Below are 2152 nucleotides of genomic sequence, written 5' to 3' on the forward strand. Positions count from 1 at the left end.
ATGGTGGGGTATTGATACTGGGGTATGTTTCTGGCATGGTGGGGTATGTTCCTGGTATGGTGGGTATTAATACTGGGGTATGTTTCTGGCATGGTGGGGTATTAATACTGGGGTATGTTTCTGGCATGGTGGGGTATGTTCCTGGTATGGTGGGTATTAATACTGGGGTATGTTTCTGGCATGGTAGGGTATTAATACTGGGGTATGTTTCTGGCATGGTGGGGGTCTATATATACTGGGGTATATTCTGGACACTCATTAGAACTGAAGAAATGGCTTGGATAAGCTATTAAACATCTTCCACATTACAGGTCCGGTAGAATGTGACTAACTACTACTAGGCCATGTTCCTGGTGTGGTAGGGTAGTAATACTGGGGTATGTTTCTGGTATGGTGGTTACTAACTACTACTAGCCAGTGTTCGGATGCGCAGGTCAACAATCTCACCTATAATGATCAAGTTTGTACCTTTGCCATCTGCTGGTCATTAGTCAGTACTGCAGCTCAGGCCACTGTTGTGCACACCTAACCTCATTAGTGGACTTTAAAGTGAAGGCAGAGCTTCATTCCTGTACCCGATGAGCGTTTTTGTTTTTTTTTGCTCATGCCTTGTATAAAGTTCTATCTGTCGCTGACATTGGTTTGACTGTTGGTGCCTTGGATTATGGTTCTATTCAGAGAAACACAAAACCTTTCCCCACCTGCCAAAGAACAAATGCCATTTGGTCTGCATGATTGTCTTAAGCTTGTAGGAAGAAACCAAAGCACACAGAGAGAAGCCATTCAAGCATCCTGCAGCTGGAGATACCAGAACCCAGAGTCCCAGTGCTGCAAGGCGGAAAGGCTAACCACTTAGCAGCCATCTTTGCCTTTCATTCACACCAATGCCATATCCAGACAACTGCCTGCATTGCTTTCTTTCACACAGGAAAAGGAAAGTCAGAGGAAAAAAAAGCCATTTATTGGAACGCTGCTGGTTTGCGGGCAGTAAGAATCTCAGAACGATCGTTCTCATTCCGCTCTTCACAGTCGATTGTCAGTCCCGCGTCGGGATATTGAACTCACTTGTCTCCCGCCGCTTCCTTTTTGAGTTCCTTTACTTCCTGTCTGGCTAGAAGTCCGCGGAAAAATGCTTGGATCACAGTGGCAGCATGTTCCTGGCGTGGCCCCTCCTCCTCCTACAATCACACAACATACAATTAACAGTTTCACCTTTGTAAGATCTCGTGATAGCAGCACAACCTACGAAAGATACGGGAAGCTTGACAACCCCGCATGTCCAATGATGACTTCCTTCTGAAAATATTGTTTCGACTGATTGCCATGCTGATCCAGTGGATTCAATATCCTCAGTGTCACTTAAACATATCAAGCATACACATATATTGTATATACAAACCCATGGGCTTGGGCAGTACCTGCTGCCAATCTAAAGGGACCTTTCTCCACTAACCACCAATCTAAGAGGGCACTTCTTCATGGACCACCAATGTCAGAGACATTGTTCCCACTGACCAATACTATAACATAGCATTGTTTCTACTGACCACCAGTGTAATAGGGCCCTTCCTCTATTGACCATCAACCTGGGGGGGGGGGGGCCTTCTCCACTAACCACCAATGTAAGGTGGCCCTTATTTACTGACCACCAATGTCAGAGACATTATTCCAACTGACTATTAATATAACAGGGCATTGTTTCTATTGACCACCAATGTAAGAGGGCCCTTCCCTAATTGACCACCAATCTAAGGTACCCTTCTCTACTGACCACCAATGTAAGGGGGCCTTTATTCATTGACCCCCAATGTCAGAGACATTGTTCCCACTGGACATTACTATAACATGGCATTGTTTCTACTGACCTCCGGTGTAATAGGGCACTTCCTCTATTGACCATCAACCTAAGGGGGCCTTCTCCACTAACCACCAATGGAAGGGCACCCTTCTCCATGTAAGGGGACACTTTTCCACTGACCACCAATGTAAGGAGACACTTCTCCACTGACCACAAATGTAAGGGGGCCCTTATTCATTGACCACCAATGTCAGAGACATTATTCCAACTGACTATCAATATAACAGGGCATTGTTTCTATTGAGCACCAATGTAAGAGGGCCCTTCCCTAATTGACCACCAATCTAGGGGGGG

General features: G+C 45.6%; 1 protein-coding gene across 1 annotated transcript in view; it reads right to left on the reverse strand.

The window, feature by feature from the left end:
- Positions 1 to 1011: 1011 nt before the first annotated feature.
- Positions 1012 to 2152, reverse strand: part of SPA17 (sperm autoantigenic protein 17) — a 15829-nt gene continuing 14688 nt past the window's right edge. The window contains exon 6 of the mRNA XM_018568602.1: positions 1012 to 1178. Within this exon, the coding sequence (XP_018424104.1) occupies positions 1062 to 1178 (117 nt within the window). The 3' untranslated portion in view covers positions 1012 to 1061. The remainder of the gene's footprint in view (positions 1179 to 2152) is intronic.

This window comes from Nanorana parkeri, unplaced genomic scaffold (assembly GCF_000935625.1).
Source record: "Nanorana parkeri isolate BGI_ZX_2015 unplaced genomic scaffold, ASM93562v1 scaffold1215, whole genome shotgun sequence".
Taxonomy (NCBI): Eukaryota; Metazoa; Chordata; class Amphibia; order Anura; family Dicroglossidae; genus Nanorana; species Nanorana parkeri.